The sequence below is a fragment of the Heteronotia binoei genome, chromosome 10, assembly GCF_032191835.1.
Source record: "Heteronotia binoei isolate CCM8104 ecotype False Entrance Well chromosome 10, APGP_CSIRO_Hbin_v1, whole genome shotgun sequence".
Classification (NCBI taxonomy): Eukaryota; Metazoa; Chordata; class Lepidosauria; order Squamata; family Gekkonidae; genus Heteronotia; species Heteronotia binoei.
The window spans coordinates 20,155,742-20,183,367 of record NC_083232.1 but is presented as its reverse complement, the minus strand read 5'-3'; the positions used below and the strand labels follow the sequence as shown (position 1 = coordinate 20,183,367).

Here is a 27,626-nt window from a genome sequence, read left to right as displayed (position 1 = left end):
AATAAATAACATTTGAAGACAAATTAAAATCCATAAAATTCTAAAAACATTAATACATTTAGTGCTATTCATCGGCAAGTTTACTTGGCAATTTAGTAGTATCAGCTGGTGAAGGCCATTTGGAACAGGATGGTTTTGCAGGCCCTGCGGAATTGTTCAATGTCCCGCAGGGCCCGCATTTCCTCTGGGAGTTGATTCCACAGCTGTGGGGCCAAAACTGAGAAGGCCCGAGTACGGGTACTCTGGAGTCTTACCTCCTTTGGGCCAGGGATAGTCAGCAGGTTCTTCCCTGCTGACCTCAGTGCTCTCTGGGGTTCATACGGGGAGAGGCGGTCCCTAAGGTAGGCAGGTCCTCGGCCATATAGGGCTTTAAAGGTAATAACCAGCACTTTGTAGCGAATCCGGTATACAACTGGCAGCCAGTGCAGTTCACGCAGCCCCGGCTGTATGTGCTCCCGCTTTGGGAGCCCCAGCAACAGTCTGGCAGCTGCGTTCTGCACTAGCTGCAGCTTCCGGGTTCGGCACAAAGGCAGCCCCATGTAGAGGGCATTACAGTAATCCAGTCTCGAGGTGACCGTTGCGTGGATCACTGTTGCCAGGTCCCGACGCTCCAGGAAGGGGGCCAACTGCCTTGCCCGCCTCAGATGAAAAAAGGCTGACTTGGCAGCGGCTGCTATCTGGGCCTCCATTGATAATGAAGGCTCCAGTAGAACTCCCAGGCTTCTAACCCACTGGAGAAGATCCTGATGCTGGGAAAGACAGAAGGCAAAAGAAGAAGGGGATGGCAAAAGATGAGATGGCTGGACAGCGTTACTGATGTAACAAACACGAATTTGAGCAGACTTCGGATGGTGGAAGACAGGAGGGCCTGGCATGACTTTGTCCATGGGGTCGCAAAATTCGGACTCGACTGTGTGACTGAACAACAAAAGTCTCAAGACATAAAAATGTCTTCCCATGGCACTATTAGGACAAGCACTAGGTGAATGGATACAGCGAAGGATTCCAAAACCAAGGAGCCACAACAGAACAGTGCCTCATTTCTGAATCTGGAAGTAGATAGAACAGGGATCTCTCACAATTTTTAACAGCCAGGCAGGCTTGAGCTCAGGAACAAACAGCAGCCAGTGATAGCTTTCCTTATTTGCTTGTCTGTTGTTGCTGTTCAGTAGCACAGTTGAGTCCGACTCTTTGCAACCCTATGAACAAAGTCACGCCAATCTCTCCTGTCTTCCACCATCCTCCAAAGTCTGCTCAAATAACATTTGCTTGTACTTTCTACCAAATTTAAACAATGCAGTCAATAAATACGCATTTGTAACTGAACGCTGGAGTGGCTAGGTTTCCATTCATGCTGCTTTTGACAACAGCACTGTAAATCACATCCTATAACTAGCTTAAATGGGGAAAAGCATCCACTGGCAGCCTGAAAAACAGTTAACTCCATAGCTTTTGTTACATTTACAACTGTTAAGTTAAAGGATCCACTAGCTCCAATTCTTTTTACACACAACAGCCGTTTTACGAGAACCCTGAGGCAGGCATCTAATTGTTCACCAACAGGTACCAGATTTATGTGTATTATTCTGAGCATCATTGAGGATTTTTTTTTTTAAATAAAAAAATCAGGTGTCAAATTCCTTCTCAATAGAAGAGATTAAATGACCCATTAAGCTTTATTTAGCTGAGGCACCCCTGTAAGTTAATTAGTTAAAGGCAACATTTTCAGTCTAGGTCATAAATTGGGCACAGTTTCCCACTGAGACCGTTTAAGTTAATTAAGAGAATACAATAGAATGAGACAAGCACATGCAGTCTGATAAAGGTCACTCCAGCGGGGCAGCATATTTTGACACTTCCTTGAAACTGGAAGGTGCCACAGGTAGAAGATAACAGATGCGACTGCAATTAAATGAAATTAAATGAGCCATTCAACTTCACTGGCATACAATTCTAAATGACTGTAGGGGTTTGGGGGTTTTTTGCTACTGCTTCTCTGGGACTTCCATTAATCAAGGCTGCACCAATAAGCAAAGCCTGTGATCAATATTTTAATACAATGGGCTTGGCATTTTTAACAAGAACAGGTGTGCTGTGCTTGGGGGGGGGCTAGTCAGAGGAGTGTTTCCATGATACACCTAAGTGTTCTTTTCAAGGTGAAAATTTTTGTCATGAAATACAACTGCTCCCTACAGAGATTACCTAGATTGTGCACATGGAAGTGAATTTGTTAAAATATCCCATGATGCTGATTTCCCAAAGCCTTGTGTTGTGTTTTAGCATCTTGGTTTAATTGCTGATGTTTAGAAATTTGTCCCATTAGAGAGACTGCAGTCTGTGTTGCTGGGAACAACACAAGACTCTCACAAACTGAGAAGGAAGAATGACAGTGCATGACTGTGCTACATCCCTGATGAGCCATCACTGCTTAAGTATTGGGTGAAAGTTTGCAGAGCAAAATGAACAACAAAAATCCACTCAAATCATACAAAATCATATTCATTAGAATGTCTGGAACAAACGTGCAAGAAGCTCATCTCGCCAGATCTCCAGAACCTTATCCAGATTAACCAATAACACAAAGCTCAAGAAGAAGATGATGATATTGAATTTATATCCCGCCCTCCACTCCGAATCTCAGAGAGGCTCACAATCTCCTTTATCTTCCTCCCCCACAACAGACACCCTGTGAGGTGGGTGGGACTGAGAGTGCTCTCACAGCAGCTGCCCTTTCAAGGACAACTCTGCCAGAGCTATGGCTGACCCAAGCCCATTCCAGCAGGTGCAAATGAAGGAGTGGGGAATCAAACCCGGTTCTCCCAGATAAGAGTCCGCACACTTAACCGCTATACCAAACTGGCTCTCAAAGAAAGACAGAAGTGAAAGAGAAGTACATGGGACTCCATGGACCTAACAGCTGACTAACCCTCCAGTATCAATATAGGGCTGTTCATGAGGGGAATGAACAATTTCCCTGTAGCATCAGAGACTTCAACTACTGAACCTCATGAACCAAACAGACTAACTTGGGACTGCGATCATTCAGGTCTAGGAGCTTTCTTCTGGTTCCAAATGGATCAGATGAGCACAATATCAGACTCTGAATAGACTTTTTTTGCCATCAAGTCACAAATGACTTATAGTAAACCTCATACAGTTTTCAAGGTAAGAGACATACAAAGGTGTCTGCCTCTGTGCCATAACCCTGGTATTCCTTGAGGGCCTCTCATCCAAATACTAGCCAGGGTCAACCCTGCTAAGCTTCCAAGATCTGATGAAATCAGGCAAACCTGGGCTAATCAAGTCAGGATATGAATAGACTGAGCCATGATAAATACTGGACATCTGGCCTTCTCCTTTTACCTGGTCAATGCAGCAGTGTCTACTGTCTAATGTACTTCAAGTTCCAGCTTCTCCAGCTGAAAATTATCCATCTCTACAGCTCTGTGCTGGACAGCACGCTCTCCAAATTTCAATTCCAGTTCAAACTCTGTATCCTCAACGTAGCCTGACACACACTTTCATGACTCACACTATAGAATACAACACCAATGTTACATATGGAGCACAGGATGTGCATACAACAATGCCCTATGTTTTTCCACACTGAAAACCAGATGAACAAATTTTGCTTTCGGAAACAAGGAAAAATTAAACTAGTGAAAAAAGCTGAAATATTTAGCCATATTGAATCTACAATGGTGCACAGCTACTGCAGGCATAATGAATAGCAGTCAAAGTGCGAACTCCTACATCTTCATAAAACAAAGTAATCTCTTATGGCCACATCTAGTTAAAGAGAAACAAAAGCAGTAACTCATATTCCATTTTGGGGTTAAACTTGCAGAAATATGAATTTTAGTCCTATCTGAGCTTCTCTCCATTCTAAGAGACACTAAACAGACATAAAACAGAATTAGAAGGCAGTCAAATGAAATTAATTCTACAAAAAAAATTGAAGAGAACACTAGATGAAACGAACTGAAGTAACATAAAAGAGTAGTTACATGGCTATTACAGATATTACTTAAGATATTATGACAATGCAACGCTCCTTGACTAAGTAATTGTAGGGAAAAAACTGTACTAGCCTATTGCAGCAAAAATAAATAGGAGTCTAGAGGCACCTTTAAGACCATCAAAATTTCTTTTGTAAAGTACACCCACTGCTTTGGCGGCAACAAAGCAAGGTGCTCTTAGTCTATAGTCCATGAAAGTTTAAGCGGGAATAGGGTTTTTTTTTTTAATCTTGAAGGCGTCCCTACTGAAAGGAATTTTTGAAAATGGCAATTTGTAAGAAACCACTGACATGTTCCCCAGAGAGTGCTGAGATCAGGAACCCAAAATCTTCTTGTTATCCCTGGGCCAAAGGAAGCCCGCCTGAAATCTACCAGGGATAGGGCTTTCTCTGTAATGGCACCTTCCTGGTGGAACCAGCTGCCGGAGGAGGTGAGGGCCCTGCGGGACCTTGTTCAATTCCGCAGGGCCTGTAAGACAACCCTCTTCTGGCTGGCCTACAACTAACCAGCATAGAAAATTAAGTGTAGTTCTAATAGACTTCTGATGTTTTAATGCTTTTAATGTTTTTAACTGTGTAAAATGCCTAAAACTTAATATTGTTATGTTAGACTTCATGTGTTGTGAGCCGCCCTGAGCCACCGTGGTGGGAAGGGCGGGATATAAATCATAAATAAACAAAAACATTTATATACAATCTGAAAAGAAGACATGTTACTCTAAACGTTATGTTTGGATCCTGCCAGATTTTCTTTTGGTATAAGACCCCTAAAATGGCTATGCCAGGGATCACATAACATTTGTAGACATAAAGCCATGCAGGGCAGGGCCGCAGTCAGAAGGGGAATGGGGGGAGCTAACCCTTTCTCCCTTTTGTGCCAGTGAAAAAACAGGTAGGAGCCAAACTGCATTGTTTAATTATATTTTGGTACTGAAACTCATGTTATGATGGAATCCCCACTGAGCATCAACATCCTCTTTGTCCCATTTCCCAAGGTTTCTACAGGGATATCACAGCACTCAAACCAGGCTGTACTTATTTAAATCTATTCTGTAAAAAACTGTACTCTCACAGCAAAGGGATAACTTCTCCCTCTCTAGCACATGAAGTCAGAGTGTAGCTCCTTTACCTGCAGGTACTGCTTGCCCCTGAGCTGCACCATTAAGGGGAGAGCAGTAGTAGCTTTCTCGCTGCGGCTATTAAGTGTGAGCTGCCAATATGCTGTGCCCATTCCTGTGCTTTCACTGACTTAGCTGCTGGGGTGATAGTGAGGATGCCTCCATCTACCAAAGGGCTAAAAGGACGAGGAGTACTCCTAGGGCTTTTTTTGAAGCAGGAACTCCTTTGCATATTAAGCCAATCCTCCTGGAGCTTACAGAAGGTCCTGTACGCTCTTGGAGGATTGGCTACATCAGGGGTGTGTGGTCCAATATGCAAAAGAGTTCCTGTTACAAAAAAAAGCCCTGAGTACTCCATTTCACAGGCTTGACAAGTGCAGGGACAACATAGTGAAAAAAACCACACTCCTAACGAGCCTTTGCACATAGCTGTTTTCTCAGCATAAACAGGAGGCACATTTATATAGTACTATATATTGTTTAACATTCCAGATAAAGACAATAAAGACAACCTTGTATAGAAGAGTGATAAAAACAAGATTACTTTCAGCAAACAACATTTCCAGAAACTCAACCACAAAGTGTTGCTTCACTTAACATGCTCGTCTACAAAGAGCGGGTTGGGCCAACGGTACCAACACTGGTTTGAAGGATTGTTTTAGGGTTTAAGGAAGATAATTTTTTTTAAAGAAAAAAAAATCTAGAGAGAAAGAGAGAAGGTGACCAAAGAGAAAGACTGATCCCCTTCGTCTTTAATTGCAGCATAGAAAAGCGCCCTCTCTTTGCATATGAACTATTACCTACAAAAATGTCCTCTTTTGTATCTAGGATGCCACATGCAGGAAAACAAATGCAAGTCAATCCCTTGCTGGAACTTTGGGCAAAGGTGAATCCAAGGCTTGAAATGGACTTAAATAGGTCGCTTCATAACTCGGAAGCAAAATGAAAGCATAAAAGCCTGACATATTCACATCCAGAACGGCAGCATTTTAAAACACCGCTCCTTGGAGGAAATAGAGGCTGTAGTCCTACAATTAAGGCTACAGAGGCTCCCCTCATTAAGCACCTTTTTCTACACAGTTCACCAATAAACTGAAAGTCAGAGCAATGGTGCGTTTAAATCCTGTAATTACTATCCAAGGCAATAAAACCAAGCATACTAATTCAACTTCTGCTATGATCTTTGGATCTCACATCCTGCTCTAACACAATTAGTTGACAAAGAACTAATTACCCTAATCAAGAGATCACAGTTTCACTGACATCTTACTTCCTTGAGCAGCTATAAACACACGCAGGCTGAGCAGATAGCACCAATTAGTTCGCTATACCATTGTTTACAAAGCATTAATTCTGTTTTACGGCATTCCAGAGATTCCAAGAACATTTATGGTGCTCTCACTAATTTTATATTTTATCTGATATACTCGCTCTTCCAATTTACTGTTTCTGATGTAGGATCACAATGAGGAACCACAGCTTTTGACTAGACTTCAACACAAACTGTTATCCCCCAAAGTTTTATTTTTGCAGTCTCCACGCCAGCCTGATTAAGAGTTAGAGAATGCAGAAGCTCGTACGCTGTTTTGTATCTTTTTGGTAGGTCTTAATAAAGGGTATTGTGTGGGTTGTGCTTTCACTTTGGAATTTTGCTTCTGGGAAGACTTGGCTACAACAACAGCTTTCTACCTATAATATAATTTCTTGCATTTGTCAGTCTTCCCTATGAATACGTATCACAGTCAAATAAGCCAAACACGAGGGGTCAGAATTCCAACAGACATTCAGACATTCCACAAGACTGTAATGTCTAAATTCATGTCTGCCAACAGCCAACCACTGTGCTAGATCAAACTGTTTTGGGGAACTCCACTCGGTCCAAAACCAATTTGCCATGAGGCACTGAGGGGAGGGGAATCCTCATAGGCTCACAGAACTTGTGTTTGTTTCACAGTTGCTTGGATTCTCGCTGATATTTTTTTACATCCAAAGCATGGCATAGTGGTTAAGAGCGGGGGACTCCGGAGTTCCCCCAGGTTAGATTTCCCCACTCCTCCACTGGAAGCCACTTGGGTGCCTTGGGCCAGTCACAGTTCTCTCAGAGCTGCCTCAGCCACATCTACCTCACCAGTTGCCTGTTGTGGTGAAAGAAGGGGAAAGGTGACTGAAAGCTGCTTTGAGACTCCTTATGGTAGAGAGGAGTGGGGTATAAAAAACTTATTCCAACTGACAATCTTTAATAAGCCCTTAAAGCCACATTTCTACTCCTAATGCAATGGTGCATTCTATTCAGAAGCATGCAACAAAAGCTGTCATATAATAGGTGCACACCAGTTTTATCAGGAGCTGCTATTAAGTTGCATTCATCAACTGGCGGGACACATTCCACTTAAAATTTTACAGAGGTCTCCCCTCAAAGTGAACTCTCAGATGCCAGCTGGTGCAGAATGTAACAGCTCAGTTATTACCAGGAGCTAAGCACAGCATGTACATTACTCTTATACTGTAATCATTCCATTGGTTGCCCATCAGTTACTGGGGTATTGGCTTTCCCATATAAAGCCCTTCAAAACTTTGGACCCTCGTATTTGCAGGACTGCCTCTCCTCTTGCGCTTTGCCATGACAGTTCCTCTCATATGAGCAGGGCCTTCTGCAGTAGGGGCTTCTTACAAAGGGGCACAATTAAGAACCGCCTTCAAACATGAATTCTCTGTTGCAGGCCCCACTTTATGGAATGGTCTGCTGGATGCAGCCAGAAGGCCTCCACTCTCTGGGCATTCCACAAACCTGAATTATTCAAGAGAACATTATTACAAAGGTAATAAATACCATAATGGAACGGTTCAGGAAGATGCCTGAATAAAGGGAAAGGGGCTGTGAGCCACACTACTATGCAGAGTACATACTGTTACTGTATTATCATACCAGGTAATTTCTACTTGGTTTCACAAATCATGGGAATACTTATGCTTTGTTCCTGGTTTCTGTAATCCTAATCCTGTTGCATTGGTTTACTGTGTAACTGATTTATACTGTGTAATCTACCTTGAGTCTAAGGGGAAAAATGGACTATAAAGAAAAAATAAAATAACCATGCAGTTGAAATTGTGGTTGGAACTGTGGACCTGGAACAGTGCCATCTGTATATAACCTAGCAGAATATGCACTTGTAGTAGAAGCATCGCTCATGTAATCTCAAGCACCAGGAAGTGAAGTAAAGCACCTTGTATGGGGTTTAAGAAAGCAGTAACTATACCTATCGAGGTCCTCACTAACCACAATTTCAAATAATTCAGAAATTATAGAACCAATCTACGTTATGCATCAGAAGATCTAAAATACCAAAAGATGAGGAGCTATTGTGTGAAAGCTAGATGTATGAGCATTTACAGAACCTGACATGACAGCCTTGTTTTTAGGGATTTCCCAGCAAGTACATAAGACTTGCTTGACAGCCAGTTTGGTGTAGTGGTTAAGTGCGAGGACTCTTATCTGGGAGAACTGGGTTTGATTCCCCACTCCTCCATTTACAGCTGCTGGAATGGCCTTAGGGCAGCCATAGCTCTCACAGAGCTGAAAGGACAGCTTCTGTGGGAGCTCTCTCAGTCCCACCTACCTCACAGGGTGTCTGTTGTGGGGGAGGAAGGTAAAGGAGATTGTAGGCTGCTCTGAGACTTAGAGATTCAGAGTAAAGGGTGGGATATAAATCCAATATCATCATCTTAAAATTGTATGTTGTCATTTATATGAACTGTAAGCCGCTTTGGAAGCCAATCTGTCTGAAAAGCAGAATATAAATTTAATAAAGTCTTTTAAAATACAGGTTAATGAAGTCTTTTAACAGACTGCCATTCTGTTTCATCAAAGATTTCTTCCCCAAAGATGCCACCCTATACTTTTGTCCAGGGTACCAGAACTCTTAATCTCTAGAGCTCCTGCACAGTAAATCTTCAAATTGCACAGCAAAGACAACAGCAGAGTTGAAAAAGAATTGATGCCAGAGGCACACATCAAAACACATCCTAAATTCCTTTGCACTTGCCTGACTTTTGGAACCATCATTCGGTGCTGCACCATCAGAGTGTGGCAAATGGAGGCCATCAGTGTGAAGACCTCTTCGCTAGCTGAATCTCTCCAAACCATATTTAACAGAGTGTTTGTCTGCTGTTTTGTATCCAGTTTTGAAAGACACTCTTCTGTTATATATTGGACTGATATTCTCCCATCTCCCTGTAAATTCAACAGAAGATTTGTAAAATGTTTCTGGATGCCATTTTTAGGGCAGTTTGTCAACATGCAAGAACCAAAACAATTATTCCTTCTACCATTGCCAGCAAATCAGCTCATACTGATAAGCAGGTTTCAGAGCGTGCAAATATGTTTCTAAATCTAAATACACATGTGAGGACAGCGTTTGGGATGATGCTGGTCCCTCCTGTGTACTTGTCATCCTGCACCAAAGAAAACCACACACTAGCTGGGCAGTCTCCATCAGATTTCCCATTTCAAAGGAAGGAAAAGTGTATATAATGCAGAACTTCTCCAGGTTTCCAATTTAGTACAACAACACTAGTTCAACAATTCAGAAAGCTGTCATGCAGACAAATCCTAAAATACTTTAATTCCATTTTGAAGATTACATTAAGGAATTTCAGAGCACAACAATGGTGCATTCCCCTCTGGGAGTCCTTCAATTAACTGAAATGGCTTTCAAGCAAAACACTGAGTTCATTTGACTTGTACACATGTGGACACAGGCAATAAACGCCTTTAAGTAGCTATTTATCTAAATGCAGATTTGGACCAAGACTTTACACACGCTTATCTATCCAAGTAAAGAAAGCAACATTACAAGTGTCACCACAGTTCAGTATGGTTCTTGCTCTACAAGATTTCACCTAATCACTTGTGTCTATTAATGAAAAGCCTTTCCCAAGTACTCTAAACAATTACCGTAATTCTATTTCAATTCTTGGTAATCTATATACATTTTCAAGACTAATTTCATAGGCTTTGGGCATTTTAAGCTACAGTGCCTAGAGATTCCTAAGGTTTTTAAGGCTCTACAACTGACAGACAAGGTCTTAAGCCAATACGGGCTCAATCAAATTTGAGTACTTTGATAGCAAGTTTTTCAAAACATTAAGGAACTTATGGTAAGATTGTATGCAGGGCTATCCCAGCAAAATCAGCAACTCTGCATAGTATTGCATTGTAAATGGGTAATAGTAAACAACTCTCAACAATTCAAACTGTAAAAACAGGTGCTGAAGCAGAAAAAAACAGCCTCTTATAATACCTATTTGTAATGCCTTATGCTAGCACCAGTAGCTTTAAGATTTCTTCACTATCTGAAACTGTCACATCAACGTCCTTATTTGTAAATCCATACAAAGAACTGCAAGGCTTTTATACACAACCTCATGGCTGATCTCTGAACAGTCATTAAATTCTATGCCTATGTTAGGAGCTCCATTCTCCTCCATAATAAATCACAGTGCATTATGTAGCCAGCTGTGTAATGTGCTACTGCGCTGCAACTGACATGCCTAGTCATTTAAAATCCATGGCAAGAAACCTGCAACAACACACCTGGGAACAGGAGGAGATGCAATAGACTGGAGTTATGTTTTATGTGTTTGAATAATCAATGTTAAATTAAGATTTTTCATACTCTCTATAGAGTACTAGAAAATCTGTAAACTCCAGGAATTTGATTAAAGCAAAACAGAGTGACCATGAGAAAAACACCGTGGAGGAAAAAGAGAGCTGCAGTAGAAGCCGTGTGAGTGTTGCTATCATGGCATTTCTGAAGGACCAGCTTCAGTACTTACAGGCATGGAAGTCATCTTACTTATTTCCTCATCCTCATCTTCTGAGTCACTCGTTGAATCCTGACAGTCTGTACCTGATGAGGATACAGGTAACTGAGAAAGAAACATCTGGAGTACTCGTAAATACACCAGCAGCCCTTCTTCTGAAAGAGACCCTGCACAAAGAAAAAGTCACAATTAAATGCATTATACAGAACACTGAAATAATGAGAGATAATTCATGTACATTCTGACTCTCTTACGAAGCAAAGATCTCAAAGGCAACTATTTCAAATTTTAAACAAACAATAAATGATTTTTTTATATGATGCATAGTGTAGTGAAAAAGTGTTCTAATATTTTGAAGTGGAAGGAGTAGGATTTATATTGTTGAAAGGCCATAAGACAAACTTGCCAAATTGGGGGTCGGGGGGGGGGGAGTTAGTGTTCAAATGCAAGTATTTCAAAGTTCCAGTCAACTACTAAAACTAACTCGTGTCCATTAGGCTTAACCCAAGAAGTTCTCAGCTTAAATCCCAGTTCAGGCATAAAGTTCCATGGGTGACCTGACCTTATCTCTCAGTCTGAGCACACAGAGTTCTAACAAGAATAAAATGGAATAACCCCCAATTTACAGTACGCTGACCTCCATACAGAAAGGTATGCACACAAAAATTTTAACACTATTATCGTTTCCAGTTCTCAAGTGACAAGTTATGGGCATAAGTAATGAAAATGTTATCACCCACAACCTTTTTCAGACACAGTATATATACACGCTACACAGAGGATATTCCCAGAGATCAGATGTGTTTATCATACCTAAATACGTTTCACCAACTGTTAGAACAAAATAAAAAAGCCATGGTGCTCTCTCATTTTTCCTTGAGCGTCTGCTTTCTGTTAACAATAGCGCATTCAGAAAGAGTTCATAAGGGAAACAGGTCTGCATGTCTGCAAGCGCTGGAATGATGAAATGGAATATCTGGTCTGTAAAAGGTGCCGCCAGAAACTCTTCTGTAAAAGCAGCAAAGATCTGTTGCCTGCAGCAAGTAAAGAAACATTTCTCCTTATGAAAAGCGCAAACATGACTTTTCACTACTACATCCATAATGTTGTCAAACTTGCAAGTCTGAACATAAATTTCATCCCATCCGGTACACAGCAAAACTGGATTTCATTAATTCTATGAGATTCCACTTGTCATATTACTTTAAGTGAACTTTTGTCCCATTACTGTTTACCTATTTCTTTAGCTGAATAATACCACAGAAAAGCATCAAGACACTGGTAAAGAGGACAAGAAAAGGTTGGTGGGTTAGATCCAAGAATTCCATAAATGGAATGAACTCAGAGGGTTATGCCAGCTCCCCTGTACCAACACAAAACAACTGTGCCCAAACAATTACAAACAATCTCTATTTCATTAGAAAAATATATATACATAGATACCCTATGAACAATATATTCAACAAGGGGTAGGTTCTATGACAATTAAGTCCATAAATTCATGTGGCAATAAAATTGCTCCTGAGTAGTTGAAGAACCAGATCCCCTCAAAAGAAAGCTCGAAAGGTTATATATCGTTAACGTGCCTGTCGACTTCTTGGTACACGTTTCACATCAAGATGCTTTTTCATAGAGCCAGTTCTGAATGAAATTTTTAACAGAAATATTCTCCACTGATGTCAAACTATTTCTTCACACAATTTACACAACTTACAAAAGGCACATGCTCACATGTGCGTGAGAGTTCACTTTCATTTTAGTGGAAGTGCAGCTGCTGGGGAACAATTTGATTGCAAAAAAGAGGAGGAAACGAAGACTGTATTCAGGCAAATTGAACTGCTGTGTTTTTATTTATTTTTAGGGAATGAGAAAGTCTCCCAACTCCACCCCCAAAGTCCCCAGATACTCTGGACCTGGCAGCCCTATTACCAACTGGCACCTGACCCCTAAATGCACCTTTCCAAGAATGCAGGCATGTGCAGTAGGAAGGGGGAAGAAACTAAGATCCACTCAGTGTACTTGCTTTGTTCACCAAAGAGTTGGCTACAGTCCCATGTATTCATTCTCTTCTAACCACTACCACCAATTTGTACATTACTACAGAAAAAAAGAATCCAACACTACACAAACAGGTGAAGACATAGAGCTCAGTTCACAAACACTGAAAACATGCTTACCTGGCATCTTCTGGACAGGAGCTATAATTAAAGTGCAATGGCTTCAGAACATTCTCTAGCAGTATTTTTGCGATAGGAACCCGAGAGACATCAGAATACTCGATACTTGGTGGAAGCTTGTTATTTATTAGCAGATAAAGAGACCTGTAGTATCCTGAAAGAAAAACGAGGTTTGAACATACATACCTATTTAAGTCAAAATTAATTTGTTGATGACAATAAGCGCTTTAATGTATTACAGAGAGTTAGCTACAGAAAGTCTGAAGCAGGAAGAAGATGATGATGATGTTGGATTTATATCCCGCCCTTCACTCTGAATCTCAGAGTGGCTCACCATCTCCTTTATCTTCCTCCCCTACAACACACACCCTGTGAGGTAGGTGGAGCTGAGAGAATATCAGAAGCTGCCCTTTCAAGGACAACTCTGCGATAGCTATGGCTGACCCATGGCCATTCCAGTAGCTGCAAGTGGAGGACGGGAATCAAACATGGTTCTTCCAGATTAAATCTACATACTTAACCACTACACCAAACTGGATCTCAATAATAACTGAGTAAAGTGACATTTTACAGTTCAACAAACGTACTTAACATAAGTGTGTAGAGGTGAGTATGGGTACACTCAGACATCTAAAACAAGCAAGTTTGTTCTGAAAGAATACAACCCTGGCATGTTGTCATGCATACCCTAACACATACTTCCACACAGGAAGAGCTGGATTAGAATCCTGGTTTACAGGGAAGAAAAAAACCCAATTTGTCCGATAATATTCAGAGGTTAGAACAACCTGGATTTTGACTGACAATTTCTGAAAACCTTCAACTGCACCCTGTGTGAAAGGAGAGAAGGAAAGAAGGCAGGTTTGTGCCCAAACAAATCTCTGTTTGTTCCTGATGTCTGAAGAGGGCCTATAATATAAGCAGCATAAGAATAAACTTGAAAATCAGCAACAAAATAATACAAATTGCCTTCTAATTTGATTGGTCACATCCAGAATTAGTTTGATTCACATATACAAAATGGTGCTACTTAAAGCATTCGCTCTTTAGAGCAGCTATAAAGTATAAGACTGTCCATCAAACTTGAACTGACATTCCATTATTTCATAACACCACCCTGGAAATTTATCATAAAGATTTCAAATTCTGCAATGGCAAATGTATAGATCAAATATGAAATACCAGGAGGCACATGAACATTGTTTTAATAGCATACAAGACACAACAGTCTACCAAAAATTAACATATAACCTTTTAGTATAATGCAGCATGTTTGAAGACAAGATATACTTCCCTTAAATACTGTTTTACAGGCAAAATGTAGTTCAAAAATATCTAGTAGCAGCCATTAGATAACCTGAAGTTAGTGTAAATCTGAAAGCGAACAATTGTACAAACCTTTTTGAATCACATAGTGCAAGATTTGTTCAATGATGGATGCCACATAGTGAGCATCTTGTAAAACAGGCAAATAGGTATTCTCAGAAGAAAATACTTCAAGCATCCGCATAGGAAGTGCAACATTCAGACTGTCATCACTGCAGTTTTGCAGCAACCTGAGAGAGAATAAAATGCATAATTCAAATGGTACAGAAACCTTCCCTCCTATTGGAAAAGGGTTATATTTCTAAGAAGAAAATGTGAAATGGCCACTGAAGGCAGATGGTTATAAAGCACTATCCTATTTGTGAAAACATTTCAGTCTCTGATAGACAATAATTACAGGGTTTTTAAATCCTCACAATTACCCTATGAGTTAAGTCAGGTTCAGACCAACTGGCCTTTGGTGATCTAATGAAGTTCATCGCAGACAGGGATTTGAACTTTGGGCCCAGAATCACCAGCCCACCCTAACTACTACAGCACAAATGTTTTCTCATTAGTACCAGCACTTGGGTGGGTATAAAAGGTTAAACCCAACTCACTCTGTGATGTTTTGCAATTGCCTACATTGCTGAATACTCCAAGCTTGGTAGTCAACATATATAACACAGATGCACAGGGGTAAGTGATCCAAATCAAATGAAAAGAACATATTTTATTCTACCTGCAACAGAGCCCCAGCAGCCTTTTGATCTGGAACAGGCATGTAAGTTTGTCAGGGCCGTCAAGCTGCTTCACAAATTGAGAATTCTGCTTAATCAAATTCTGACATATCCATATCTGGGGAAAAAGCAAATTCAGAGTTATTCTTTAAAATGCTGTTCAAAAAGATCAATGGTTTATTTATGTGTGTGATCCAGACAGTGATAGATTTAATGCTAAATCTAGTATACTTAAACAGCAACAGAAAGTTCCCCTTTTCCCTCCCATGGAGATGAACCACTTTCCAAGGCCACTAAGAAAGACATGGTCTCTTTTAACAAGGACAGCCTGAAAGTTTATGGGAACAGCTGTGGAAATAACTTCCCCAACAAAAGGAGATAAAAGTATCTTACAAACACACATAAAACAGAAACCAAACCAATCTCTTCAAGAATCATGGCACTAGTAACCTGCAGCAAGAGACTAGATTTAAAGCTTCCTAATTAATATCCTAACTTTCACAGATTCCCATCTACGAAAATGTATGTTGTGCCAAAGCAATTATCCTCTCCTCTTGTATCCAACCCAGTATTGGGAGGATTTCCTTGTGATAACAAACCCTTCAAATTTACTTTCAGGGACAACAGGAATTGCAATGCTGCCTGGCCATCCCTAGACACAATGGCAGTGTCTAACACCAGCACTGCCTGTCAAAAGCCTGGGTGCTTTCTGGATGTCTCATCAATGGAGGCCCAGATCACGAATGTTGCCAGACTGGCGTTTTTCAAGCTATGCCAAGTCAGGGAACTGGACCCTTTCCTGTCTCACCTTGATCTAGCTACAGTAATCCATGCAACAGTTACCTCCAGGCTAAACTACCATATCTTGCTCTACGTAGGGCTATCCTTGAGGCCGGTCTGGAAACTCCAACTAATTCAGAATGTGGCCACACAGGTCCTTACTGGGACCCCCCACATGGCTCATTTTCAGCCTCTGTTGTGCAAGCTGCACTGGCTTCCAGTGGAGTACCAGATCAGGTTCAAGATTAGGTGCTAATCTTCAAAGCCCTTAATAGCCTAGGACCCACCAGAAGAGCTTTACGCTCAGGTGATAAGAACTTCCTGGTGGTCCCCAGCCCAAGAGACATCCAAATGTGCTCAACTACGGCCAGGTTTTTTTCACCATCAGACCAACTTAAGCTGTTGTAAATTGCATTTCTATGAATTATTTAATTTTGAAAAAAAAATCATTTGTAAGATTTGCAGATTTATTACTGTTGTGTGCAGCCCTAATCCCTGTTTTCAGGAGAGAGCAGCTTAGAAGTAAAATTCAATAAATAAATAGAAACAGGCAAAAAGTTGACCAGGAGCACGTAACTAAATCAATTCAAAATTAAATTAGTTTAAAACACGCAAAAAGCTTAAAGCAACCTCTTTAATGAATGTTCAGTACTTACCAAACGCTTGGAATCCTCATTATGCCTATAGAAAAACAGAAGTTGCCGAACTAAAAGGGTCAGATTTGCTCCATTGGCCGTGGAGAAACTTCCTCCAGATTGTGCTAAATTAGCATAGCGATCAAATTCACTCCTCTGAATGGAATACTTCGAAATTCAAGAAGGAATTAAAGATAATTAAACTTTTTAAAATCAAACATTAGCATACACAGGCAAGATTTAAATATATTCATTTTGAATCACAATCTTAATTGAGAAGCAGCACAAGGAACAGTTGTGTAAGACTTCGAACTGCAGCCTCTTAACGTTTCTTCAGCATTGAGGTCAATGACTACTGTGTGCAACATCTACAAATTTCTGACCCATTTTTCCCTTGCGAAGGACTCAAGACAGGTAACAATGATAGTTATAACCGCTACAAACTCACTCCAACTTAAAATAAAGTCTGTGTTGCATAACAAGGAACAAATATTGCAACGAAATGAAATATAGCAGTAGTACCATGTACAAAAATTCATTAATTCAGAGTTATGGCCTGTCCAGTCATAAAAGTGTAATTAATAATACCCAGAATTGCAATCACCAGGTACATATCAGCTTCCACTAATCCAGGGGAAAGAGAGATTGTCCAGATGTTAAAGTGCAGAATTACACCTCATTTTTAAAGTCAGAATGAATTCAAGTTAAAATCGATGGACACAAAAGTACTTTCTGATGGATTTATATTTTATTGCACTACTTATTATACCAGCTGATGAAGGGGACACCTGAAATAAACTGAAAAGGTTGCTTTATTCTTGAGTATGGTAATCAAGGATCAATTGTCCAATGTATAGCTGTATATGACTTATTTTGTTATTTCTGTATCTCTTTTTTGCCTTATTTATAATCTGATATATGCCAATAAAGGCTTGCGTTTGTTAAAAAAAATTAGCTTTGACTTGTGCTGGGAAATTTTGTTGGTTTCATATTTAGGACTCAAATTTTATTCTGCTAACCCATCTACCAATCTTTTGTCCTGCTAACATAGGTTACTATATTAATGCAGACAATGGACAAATCTACGATATTGCTAGCATTCACATAAAGAAACGTTATTTCCAAATAAACACTGTGTACAGTTCTGTAATCCCAGTACTCTTTGCAGAGGCCAGAATCCAAAAAACCACATGCAGAAATTCCATGTGTCTATGCAGGTTTCTACTGATTTATGTATGGATTTATTTGTTAAATTATTTATACCTCGCTTTTCCTTATCGTTCAAGGCAGCTTATGAGTCATAAAACACAGCAGTTTAAAACAATGCAATAAATACCTAGATATACCCCTTGCCTTCGAAAGATGCCAGATGTCTTATACTCCATTAAAAGCCCTGGCAAATAAAGTGGCCTTGCAGAGCCTTCTGAAGATTTCTGAAGACAGCATTGCCCTCACCTACTCAGGGAGTTACCATTTCACAAAGTGTTAACTGCAATGGAAAAGACATGGATTCTGCATGATCCCAGGTGGGGCCCCCGAAGAAAGGGAAAAACCATTCAGTGGTAGCCTGAAGGTGACCACTGTTGCCACATGGCGACATATGGAAGAAGGCAGTCCTTTAGATGTGCGAGTCACAGGTCATGAATGGGTTTGAAGGTCGTAACCACCTTGCATTGGACTCAGAAAAAAATTGGCAGCCAATGCAGTGGCTTTAAGATGTATGTTCATACTGCAGGCCCTTACATGCATCTCCAAAACCTGCTCACAGCAGTCAGGCTCCAAAGCTTTCTTTGTAACATGGAGGGTGATACCAGACGGATAGTTTGGGTCGGCTTCAAGCCATCCCAAAGAGAGCCGGCCAGAAATGGGGCACCCCAGAGCTTCCGGACAGCGCTCAGAAAAGGGGCAAGGCGTGGGTGTGCAGGGAGCATCTGGAACGCTCTCACATCCCATCCGTGGCTCCCCGGGCGCTCCTCAGGTGCCTCCCGGCTTTCCAGACAGCCGGGGAGGAACCTCAGAGGCGCCCCAGCGAAAAGGGACCACTTTGAAAGTGATGCCTTTTTGAGCCGGCTCCCAGCAAGCCGGGGTGGGACCTGGGCAGGACGGGGACGGGAGGCAGATGTGCACGTGCGGACATACTTTTTTGGTCCACCTGCCTCCCATTTCCCAGGTGGCTTTAAAAGCTTGTCTGGTATCACCCAATGAGTTACAGTCCAAATACAAAATTAAGCAATTCCTCGCAGTGTTTGGAAACAGGCACAAGGCTTTTTACAGTCAATTATATTTTATATTTTAACTCATTATTTTGCTTTGCTGGTTATATTTACTGTACTTGCACAGAGAGAAGTTTCAGACTTAAATGTTTTCCCATTGGGTCAAATAATGTTCACAGAACAAAAAAATTATTTCCACATTTAGAACAGTTAATCATGCAAAGATGCCTACTTGATGCTTCCTGTCTCTGTAACCCCGTACAAAGGACTGGATGATTATTGCATTTTTCAGCCTTCTCCTTTCTTCCTAAGAAGACAAAACAAAGGTCTAAATACAATGTGCTGCATAGCAGACAACAGAACAGACTGTTCATAAACAAAAGTCATCATATGCTAGACAAACATACTTTTAAAAGCATCTCTATTTAACCTCTGCATTAGTAACAGAGAGCAATGACGAGGCACTCAGGCAGCCAATGACAGAGTTGGTACACTCACACTACACTAAATAATATGTTTTACATCCGGATTTTCACTGTGTGAGAATAACAAAAATCCGGATGTAAAATGCATTATTTAGTACAGTGTGAATGTACCAAGTTCATCTGCCATAAGCTCATGCTGAGAAAAACACTGTTACAAAAACCGTATACTGAAATTATACACTCAGTTGAATTCCACTTATTTATCACTTGTGTTATTTACATTCCACAACCCTATTTAACACAACTCAAACATAAATGATTTATACCACATAAGAAAAAAGTCTTTGACATCCACATTAGCACTGCACTTCCTGGTCGCTGTTAGATGAATGCTGACTCAGAAGTAGACACAATTCAGACACAGCTTGAATGATGGAAGTGGTAGTTCCTGAAGCCAAAAATCTTTTACCACCAGTAGATAAACAGGACAATGCTCATAGCCGTGCAAACTTCATTGGTTGAACAAAGAGGGTTGGCGACATGATTTCCTGGATACAATCTTGTTTCAATGAATAAACCATTCTTCTTCTGGCCACCCGACTTACCACAGAACCTGTGCTCACAATTATTCACTACAGAAATCACTCCAAATACTTCTCAAGGCACCAGTTCTCACAAGTGGAGTGATTTCTGTAGTGAATAATTGTGAGCACAGGTTCCATGGTAAGTCGGGTGGCCAGAAGAAGAATTGTTTATTCATCAAAACATGATTGTATCCAGGAAATCATGTCGCCAACCCTCTTTGTTCAGGCACAAAATTCTAAACTTTGGTAGATATAAGCTGTTAGAAGAAAGGCTTTTGTCAGACTTTACACTGATATGGGTGTACTGTCTCTTGCTATCTCTGGTCTCTCTTTATTCGACGGAGAGCCACAAGTCCATCACCTGAGATAATCAGATATTTCTTGTAAAATCTGGTATACTAAGAAATTCGTCCTTAAAAAAAAATAAATTCCTAACTCTTTTTGATTAACACTCAAGCCAAATAGATGCCTGGGCAAGGCTTTGGGTGATCAGAAACCCACAAAGCAATCACTGTTCTCTCCCATTAGTTCATAAGCTGATTCCCCTCCCTCCCCAAAATTCAGTATTCATGCTTTAACTTACTCCAGTGCACCTTAATCCTTACATGGCTGTTGCTCCAAATCATGATCAGAGACAACCAAATTATTTTAGAGCCCTGAATGTTGGTACAATAAGTCATGCTAAATATACATAATCTGTATGGCTGTCCTAAGAACAAAAGTCAGATTTCTTGATGCAGAATATGGATTTTTATATTCTGCCCTGGCTACGTCAGGAAGGATAAGCAAAAGAAGAAAAAAAGAAAATGGGGAACTGAATGAGGAGATCTGGAAGGTAACGTGAAAAGGCAGTCTAGTGAGAGACCCCCAAAATGGAGGGTTGTTACAGGAAATAAATTCACTTTAGTCCCAGAAGCAGATACTGATTTTCAATATTGTACAGCTGAGCAATGATAGCTACCGTATGTTCTTCTACTCTGTAGACACAGGTTTCATCCAAGAATACATAATTATCAATTAGTGACCTATAATTGCTAGTGCTTGAAGTCTGAGGTCAACGCTGCAATTTCATGACATTTTTAAAAGCTGTGTCTGATTTTATTCTCAACTGACTCAGTCATATGTTTTCTCTGGTTTTATAAATTCTGCAAAATGTGAGGCATGGCACATGTTCGAAAGTTATCAATAAACTAGCTGCTAGTACCGGCAGCTGGTAACATAAAACCCTTCCATTTTTATAGCTAACCCAAATTAAACAAAATTCAAATATATTACTAAACTCTACTTAGATCATACCTCTCGTTTCCTTCTTTCCTCTTGTGTACGATGCAAAAGAGATGCCTTTTCCTCCTGGAAAAGAACATGATGTATTGTGTAACCTTTATACAAAAAAAATTCAAAATTGTTCAATTTAGTTCACTGCAGCAAATTGGTATTCATGCTGCCTGTTAATTCTCACCCTCTAATCCCTCTTTTTAACTAGTTACTAATCCATAAAAAATACATCCTTTTTTACTACAAAGCCTAGGGCTGACAGCTGCCTAGAGGGAAAAGTTCCATGCCATGAAAAAGTTCAGCTGCCCATTCCTACACATTAAGTCTCTATTCAAGGGACAGACCATTTTTCTCCTGGCCTGTTGGCAACCTTATCTGCAGCTTTTTTCAAAGTCTAAGAATACAACATTTTTGTTTGTTTATTTATTTGCTGGATTTTTTTAAAACCCACATGATCACCCCATTTAACTTCACTTATTGACATTTTCAAATAATTCCATGAGGCTGAAGGAGGACATCTTTTCACAGAAGTTCTGCCAACCCACAGGGTTGGATTCAGCCAACTCTTTAACTCAGTCTCACCAAATTCTCCTCCTTACTACAGACCCTAATCCACATGATTTCTGCACACACAGTTCCCCATCTTAATATTGCTGGGCAGCAGTGTTTCCTCTAAGCTGCAGAGTCTAGTGAGCAAAAATTCTACTTTATGAGCAACTGTCATTAAAGCTGTGACCTACTGGCATTAAAGTTGTGACCTATTGCATAAATTAGTGTGCTCTGGGGTCATCCTTCCTGAGCCAAGACAAAAATGTATGAGCTGGAAGCTAAAATCTGTGAGCTAGCTCACACTAACTCAGCTTTGAGGGAACACTGCTGGGCAAAGGAGACTCCTGCTTCCTTTTTCACTCACAGAAAAGCTGATCTGAACCAACCCATACTCACCCCCAGCTAGTTGGCAAGTGAGATTTCTGAATGCTATTATATAGTTCAAGTATTTATTTAATTCATTTATACACTGTCTTTCTCCCCTAAATGGAGAACCAAACTGGGTTACATCATCCTATTCTCATTTTATCCTCTCACAACAACCCTGTAAGGTATATTAGGCTGAGATAGTGTTACTGGTTCAAGGTATATTTCTACAGAATCAGTGGAGATTTGAACCCTGGTCTCCCAGACACTGGACGCTTAACCACTACACCACATTGGTGAGAACATTTTAAAAAGAACCCCCTTCTTTTACTTAAAAAATAAGAAAATCAGTCTGCTGAAGACATTTAGCAGACATCTTTCCCAAGGAAAACGATGAAACCTGCACACTCAGGTTATTTTAATTTAGTCCACCCAAAGGAGGAGTAGACATTTACAATGGGAAATAAGCCTGCTTTGGTGGAAACACCGAAAAAAAAATTTCATTTTTTTTTAAATGTGTGATATAACTAACTTCACTTTTTGGAACATCCAAGGAATTATTTGCGTCACAAAAAAGTAGTCATATCGACCCATAGCAGAATCCACAAAACAAAAAACATATAATACCAACCAAAATAACAGTGTGCTGCAGTAATGCACCACGTGCAGCCTACAGAGCCATACTGGGCTGCCTGCAGTGCCCCCTCCCATGAGGCTGGGGGAGGCAAGCCCCTGCATTCCACCTCAGTCAAACAGGCTTCGCATCTCAGCTGCAAGTCTGCCTGATACTGCAGAGGCTTCCAAGTTCCTGGGAGGGCTCAGTACACTAGGAAAGGAAATGAGCTAAGCAAACTTCATTGGCTTTCATAAAGTCTATCAACAGTTGAAAGCAGTCCTGATAATGTCCAATCACAGAAGCAAATTGAATCCCACAGAGATCTGTAATTCAATTGCTCGTGCTGAGTCATGTTGAGTCTTGCATAGTATGTCAATCTGCTTACTTGCAGATATTATATTAGGCTGTGAACTCTGCTTCACACTGTGCAGAGCAGTGTCAACAGATATTGATGCACAAAGCAACAACTACACTAGCGATAACCGCTAAAAATGTGTTTCAATTGAATTGTTTTAATTTTCAATGGAAGCTTCTTCTAAGAAACATATTCGACCCAGTCAAACATATCTGCTGCCATATTTTTTTATCCTTGAGAAAAGCTCACACCCTTCACTGTGGTCTTGACCACATTTACTTGCAAGTAAGTACTGTTGATTTCAGCACTCTGTTTTTCAAATAATTAAGAATTGTGTCGATCATGTAAGACCAGTCCCACCAGATCAGATCAAAGGCCCATCTGGTCCACCATTTTGTTTCACAGTGACCAGACACCCTTCCAGGAAGCCTACAATCAAACAGGACTTGTAGGCTACTATCATCCCTACTATTGCCTCTCAATATCTGCTACTGGTGGCATCCAGCACCTAAGAACATAAAAGAAGCCATGTTGGATGAGGCCATCCAGTCCAACACTCTGTGTCACACAGTGGCCAAAACCCATGCCCCCCAATCCCTGAGGCTAAAATTGATATGACTCAAAATTATATTATATTCAGTCGTCTACAAATTTGGATTATGCTTTACTTGGCAGCCAATATGTGAAGTCACAACAATCTCCACCCGTTCAAATATTCTTGCAGTGGATGTCTACAGGTGCCTCACTCCTGAAACCCTGTCCTGCAGAAATCCAGCAAGAAGAGGATGTTAGTACTTGGACATGTAGGAAAGGGGCAGTGGCTCACAAAGAAGAAAGGATTTATTACAGTCCTATGAGCCCAAAGACTAGCAAGATACTGGGAAGTAGGAGATATCATCTCATCCATTTTATGCTCTTTGAACTTCTGAGCCTTTATACTGGGTTCAATTCTCAAATTATAAATATCTGTGATTCCACCAACCAAATACCACCAATGTTTATTTTAGACTCAAAGGAAAACAATGTTGTACCAACTAACTACAAGCCTTTCATTTTCAAATATTATGGACACTTACAGTCTGATCCTGTAAATGTTCAAAGCTGTTCAGTGGGGATTACTTCTAAGGAAACATCCACAGGTTGCAGCTCTAGCATTTAAGTAAGTGACCTTGCTTAATATCCTTGCATGCATACTGGGATCACCAGACTGGAATTTGTTTCTTTCCCAAGTAGATGTTATTCTTCAGCGCATTTTGGTCAGCTTTATCAATGATTTAAATCAGCCTTTCCTACTGGGGTTATTTAAGACCAGCCCACCCCACACTAAGGCCTGTGTGAGCTGGACAGCAACATTATATGTCATTTTCTTAAAATCATACTTAAAGTGTTGCACTTCCTAATAGATAAGCAAAAAAAAAACTTGCTTAAGATGCAATCCTATAACTAGTACAGTCCTGTAACCAAACTATATACCCTGTTATGACCTATTAAGACTGAAAGTGACAACACGGCAAAAGTGAGGCCTCAGGATGGCCATTTTCATCCCGATTTACTGCAGCAGGGCATGTACAGCCTGAAATCAGGACCTTTATCCAAGAATATTAATTTTAAAAATATTAATAAGTCACACATTGCATTACTAGGTACTCTTCCTAATCCTTCGTTGTTGTTTAAAACCCAACAGCAGTTTCAACAAAAGGACAGGATGTATTATGCTATACCCCCCCCCCCCCCCAATTTGTGGAGGAAGAAGTATGATCTGTAAGTGCTACTATTAGCATCCATAATATGAAGCTCAAAGACATAAAGCACCTACAATGCATTCCTGAAGAGCAGGGCATGCTCTGCCCATAGAATAAATCTTCACATGCAAAACAGCTACCTTCAGTGCACAGAACAATGTGATACCATGTATATGAGGCTTTTAGGCCTCAGATTTATCAGGAAAATAAGATAGTCCCTCCATAATTCAGAAAAACACAATCGTAATATATTTATGATGCGGAAGAGATTCATGAAAATGTATCTCAAATAGCACTACGTCGCAAAGTGGGTGCTTTGTTATTTATGAGAGATATTATTTAAAAGATCCATCTTACACAATACCCGAGGAGTCTCACGACTACAACAGTATTACTTTCAGCATTTACAGGCTAATTCCATTGGATTTTAGATCTGCTACTGTACAGTCTGACCAATTCTTGGTTTTGTTTTTTTTACTCACCTAATTATTAAATAATGGTCAAATTTAAATGCATAAATGGGCATGGCTAACATAAACAAATGAGCAATGGCTGGCAGTTTATTGCTCTGGGAGAGAGAGCATCCCTGTCCTTATGCATAACAATCCTGTGAAGTAGGCATTATTACTCCCACTGCATAGACAGGAAGCTGAAGTCCAGTAGATACACAAGGCCTCCCACGTGAAAGAGCAGGGATTTGAAATCAGGCCTTCTACCCATACTTCAAACAAACAAAAAAAGCTGAACAGCACTATAGGGAATTAAAAAGACACAGGCTTGCTAGTTCTCCTCTTCCTTTCTAATTATTTTTGTTTTGATTTCAAGAAACTGGGGCAGCCACCCTCTGAACGGATATTTCAGATGGGCCTCTCTGAACTGCATCAGTGATAGACTGCTAGCTCTCTTTTTAACAAACAGTGATGCTGATTTAAAAAAAAAGTTTCAAAAGAGGAACTGAAAAGTCACGAAAAGGGGAAAGGATGCTTTCATTACCACACAATTCACTTCAGCAAAATCAGCTCGGTCTTTTCATTAATTTGTTTAAAACAAAAGAGAAGGGCTAATAACTTGTCCTACACCCTACACTGTACTCCAGTACAACAATGCATAATTGTTGTTATGCATAAGGATTACACTCCTGAACTCTTCCCGACACTATGTAAGTTTTCCTACTACCCCAACATATGAGAGAGGCCTACCTACCCACACGTACTGTTTCCTACCCTGACTTAAATTTTAACTTCTTGGGAGGTAAACGTGGTGGGAGGCAACATTCCAAGGACCCCCACAAAAACCTCAACAAGGAAACACCTTCCGAGGACCCCCCACAAAAGCCTCCCAAGGAAACATCTCCAAGCACACTGAAACTTTACAACCAGGCAGGCTGTTCTTCTCTTCAGTGTATTTTAAGGGATTCCACCACCACCACCCCCATTTTATTTGCTTCTTCAAAACCCCTCCGCTTCATGCACCCCCTGCCAATAAATAAAGCCCCTCTCCAGATATCGACCCCCCACGCACCCTTGAACATCACAACAAAAACACCAACTTGTCTGAAGACGCCAGAGGATTTGAAAGGCTGGGGAAGAGTTTGGGCATTGGAAAACGAGGAGGGGGGTTTATACGGCGAGTCGGTAAAGAAACACAGGCTGGCACAACCCCACGAAAACCCAGGGGTCGGGGGAGCCCAGGTTTCCTGAGTCACGCCGGCTCCCCAGGCGAATATATATATATAATATATTTTCTGGCTCTGGCGGGTGGCGAGAGCAAGACAGGCGGGCACTGGGGCTTACCTTCCTGCTGGCTCCTCCAAGGGACACCTTGGGCCTGGTTTTGAAATCCCCTTCAAAGCTGAACATGGTCACCGCTTATCCTCCCATCGAGAGAGGAGCAGCCCCCCGCCCGCCTGCCCGCCTCCTCAGCTGGCCGGCCACAGAGCCAGAGGGGCACCGGGACCGACCCCGGGCGGAAGCACCACCAGCCCAGCCTCGCCCCCTCCCCAGGGGCTGACAACTGAGGCGCCCCACTCCTTTCCCTTCTTCCCCGCCCTACGGGGGAGGCTGCTGCCCGAATGTCCTGCCTTTCTTCGGGCCTCCCCCTCCTCTCCACTGGGCCCAGCAAGCTCCTATTCGGCGCGGCAGTCCCTGGCCGAAAGGCCGGCTTGGGCTGCCTCGTTTGCAGCAAGCGGGTGGGGGGGGGGGGGGGGAGAGAAGTCAGCCGGTTCCTGAAAGAAGATGGCCGACTGCAGCTCCCACAGCGCGCTCCCGCCTCGCGGCCGCGCACTCGCCTAGACGGGCGGAGGGGCGGGGCCGGAGTAGGTGCTGCTGCTGCTCGTTCGGCGGCAGTTCTCTGGGCTTTTGTTGCCTCTTCAGGGCGGTCTCCTGCCTGGGCGGGAATGTCCCTCACGCAGAGACACACACACACACCTCAGATGTTGTCTGTAGTAGAGAAAGAGTTTCCACTTAGTGGATTGTGATCCGAGGAAAGTTCGAGTCCTGGGGCACCTTGAAGACCAACAAAAGTTCAAGTCATAGAATCATAGAGTTGGAAGGGACCTCCAGGGTCATCTAGTCCAGTGGTCCCTAACCTTTTTGGTACCAGGGACCGGTTTTGTGGAAGACAATTTTTCCAGGGACTGGGTGCAATGTTTTGGGGGATGATACACTTTATTTCAGTTGGTTTGGCATGGTGGTTAAGTGTGCAGACTCTTATCTGGGAGAACTGGGTTTGATTCCCCACTCCTCCACTTGCAGCTGCTGGAATGGCCTTGGGTCAGCCATAGCTCTCACAGAGTTGTACTTGTAAGGGCAGCTTCTGGGGAGAGGTCTCATAGCCCCAGTGTGTCTGTTGTGGGAGAGGGAGATAAAGGAGATTCCGAGCTGCTCTGAGACTCTGAAATTTGGAG

At 41.4% G+C, this 27,626-nt stretch overlaps 1 protein-coding gene across 1 annotated transcript in view; it reads right to left on the bottom strand.

The window, feature by feature from the left end:
- UBE3C (ubiquitin protein ligase E3C) overlaps positions 1–26,962 on the bottom strand; it is an 80,037-nt gene extending 53,075 nt beyond the window's left edge. Inside the window, exons 1-10 of the mRNA XM_060248062.1 lie at positions 26,515–26,962; positions 21,115–21,168; positions 19,042–19,116; positions 16,618–16,764; positions 15,184–15,299; positions 14,535–14,692; positions 13,137–13,290; positions 11,773–11,993; positions 10,972–11,126; positions 9,180–9,367 (exon numbers count right to left, since the gene is read on the bottom strand). Of these exons, the coding sequence (XP_060104045.1) occupies positions 9,180–9,367; positions 10,972–11,126; positions 11,773–11,993; positions 13,137–13,290; positions 14,535–14,692; positions 15,184–15,299; positions 16,618–16,764; positions 19,042–19,116; positions 21,115–21,168; positions 26,515–26,580 (1,334 nt within the window). The 5' untranslated portion in view covers positions 26,581–26,962. The remainder of the gene's footprint in view (positions 1–9,179; positions 9,368–10,971; positions 11,127–11,772; positions 11,994–13,136; positions 13,291–14,534; positions 14,693–15,183; positions 15,300–16,617; positions 16,765–19,041; positions 19,117–21,114; positions 21,169–26,514) is intronic.
- Positions 26,963–27,626: the final 664 nt, after the last annotated feature.